The following is a 2500-nucleotide window of genomic DNA, read 5'->3' as shown; positions in this document are numbered from 1 at the left end:
TTCTCCCCTGCTGCCAGGATCACCTCCTTAATGTTGTTCCAGGTTACGTTGCAGTCTTCTTCATCATTGCGTTCTAAGGCTTGAAATCTATTTTCCACCTCCACACAGTATCTAATTACCTCGCTCGGAGATTGCAGCTTTTCTAGATCTGGTTTCTTGATGTATCCTCTTTTGAGTTTTTGGGTGGTTCTTAGTTTTGCTTTAACAGTGGCTATTACAAGGTTGTGGTCTGATCCTATCTCAGCACCTCTGAAAGCTCGAATGTCACTAATGGTTGACCTGTGCCTGTTACTGATGAGGATGTGGTCGATTTGGTTGGATGTTCTACCATCTCTGGAATTCCATGTCTCTTTATGTGCTGATTTGTGTGGGAAGGTAGTCGATCTGACATTCATGCTTGTTGAAATTGCAAAATTTACCAGTCTAATCCCGTTGTCTGTGCTGGTGTCATGCAGGCTCTCAGTTCCAATTGTCGGGTGAAAAATCTCCTCTTTACCAATTTTTGCATTAAAATCCCCCAGGAGGATCTTTATATCATGATTTGGGATTGAACGCATATGCCCCAACCAACGAAAAAGAAAATCATGATAGAGGAGATGCAAATTTGACTTTATGCAAGTATGCCTAACTGGGAGATGAGAACAACCACAAAATATTAGTGGAGATGTCAAAACTCTCAACCCAATAGAGCATCCACCTCCAGTGGTCTTGTCTTTAGCGCGGTAGACTTCGGATCTGGAGGTTCGTGGTTCGAGTTCAAGCGTTAAAATTTAATCGAATTGCAACGGTATTTTGACAAGTATTGAATGACATTATTGACAAAACCAGGGGATCTCCAAAACCTCACCAGGGGATTCTGAAAACGTATGTAGCTCACCTCACAGTATCATCATTGCTGGCGTTATATTCTGCACAGAGTCAATGGTAAGGTATGATGTATAATTGAATTTCTAATTATATTCCTATTTCCACGTGATATATTGTGACGTCATAATGTGGCGTGATCATGTCTGAGTGCCTTAGGCGTCTGATACACGAGACATGTGGTCGAGCGGAGTGAGTTATGAGTTTTGACAATTTTATTCCTTCTTTTTCTCCACCTTTTTTTCACGCTTAGTGTGTCTGTCTGTTTGTTTTTCTTCGCCAAAAACCATTTGTTTGTCCAATTTTGATGAAATTTGACAAATTTGGTCAACACCTAAAGGCCGTTTGGTCCTTACATTTTGGGATCAATTGGACCCAGGCTGGCCCAGTAGGGGCCCTTTTTCTGAGTTGTACAGCTCATTGAATCTCTAGTATTGCTCTCTATCGGTTGTGGCCTCATTGCGAATCGCATCAATAGAGACAACAGCGACCTTTATCAATACCAGCCTAACACCACTTGCTCTCTGGAAAAGTTCAACCAAAGTTGCCACCTTCCTGGAGTTTAAGACAGAGGAGTGTGGTGCATTGGAGATGAACACTAGCCTGCTGCTACTACAACCACGACAAACAACAATGGACTTTTCGCGAACCTGTGATGTGATCAAGGTTCCATCTAGGTACCCAATCAATTGTTGTCCGTTTAGTAGATACCTACATGTCAGATAGAGGTAAATCATTTAAGTAGTCAAGATCAAAGTTCAGTGGTTCAATCACTGAATTGGAAGATGAGTGTCTCTTTGATTGATGACACAAAGTAAGGTCCAAGTTTTAGCTCCGCGATCATCAAGTTTATTTCGTCAGTTCGTTTCTTTTAGCCCTGGTTTGAACGATCGGTTTATTGGATTTTGATAGATTTTGGTTAGAAATGTTCAACACATCTCGTAAAGGAAACTTCCACATTGAAAAAATGAAAGAAATATCAAGGGTACATAGGTAATGTAAGTATGCATTTACCTACATAAGGTGCACAAACTGTTCTAAAGGACTTTTCACCATTGTCCGTGGTGCGGGTGTTGAGAGCGGAGAGAGTTGCAAAGTTTATCCCCATCTACCACGATGCCAATAAAGACAACTCAGGAGAGAGAAAAATCTGGTGTGAACATCACACGACTTTCCTTATCCTATTGAATGATGCTTATTTGAGTGTTCTTTTACCCTAAATTTTACAATATCTCTAACCGTTTTGTCGCTATAGCTGAAAACCGCCAAAAAACGGTCGAAATCTGTCCAAAAGCGGTCAAAATACCGCCAAGCGCAGCAACCATCTCAACCAAACGTTTTGTATCGCATCCTTGTCACATTTGACATCTACATACCAAATTTCAAGTCTCTAGCTCTTACCGTTCTCGAGATATTTTGTTTACAGACACACGGACACACAGACACAGACACGGACCAATGGCTGAAACTTTGGATTTAGGCTCTAGGGACCTCAAAACGTGAAAATTTGACCCGATTACATTACTTTCCTTCCTATAGGATAAGGAAAGTAAAAATATATCAGAAAAAGGTACTTGTGCAGAAGTCACGTCCGTGGAATATTGCTACCAAAGGAACTGGCACAAACGAGCAGTGA

The 2500-nt window shown here is 41.2% G+C and overlaps 1 protein-coding gene across 1 annotated transcript in view; it reads right to left on the bottom strand.

Annotated features, from left to right (window-relative positions):
- LOC103519987 overlaps positions 1 to 395 on the bottom strand; it is a 1070-nt gene extending 675 nt beyond the window's left edge. Inside the window, exon 1 of the mRNA XM_008485080.1 lies at positions 1 to 395. This exon is cut by the window's left edge and continues 152 nt beyond it. Coding sequence (XP_008483302.1) covers positions 1 to 395 — 395 coding nt within the window.
- Between the last annotated feature and the right edge of the window lie 2105 nt (positions 396 to 2500).

This window comes from Diaphorina citri, unplaced genomic scaffold (genome assembly GCF_000475195.1).
Source record: "Diaphorina citri unplaced genomic scaffold, Diaci psyllid genome assembly version 1.1 scaffold3098, whole genome shotgun sequence".
NCBI classification, from domain to species: domain Eukaryota; kingdom Metazoa; phylum Arthropoda; class Insecta; order Hemiptera; family Psyllidae; genus Diaphorina; species Diaphorina citri.
Note: the sequence above shows the minus strand (reverse complement) of the source record. Positions and strands in the feature narration are given on the sequence as shown.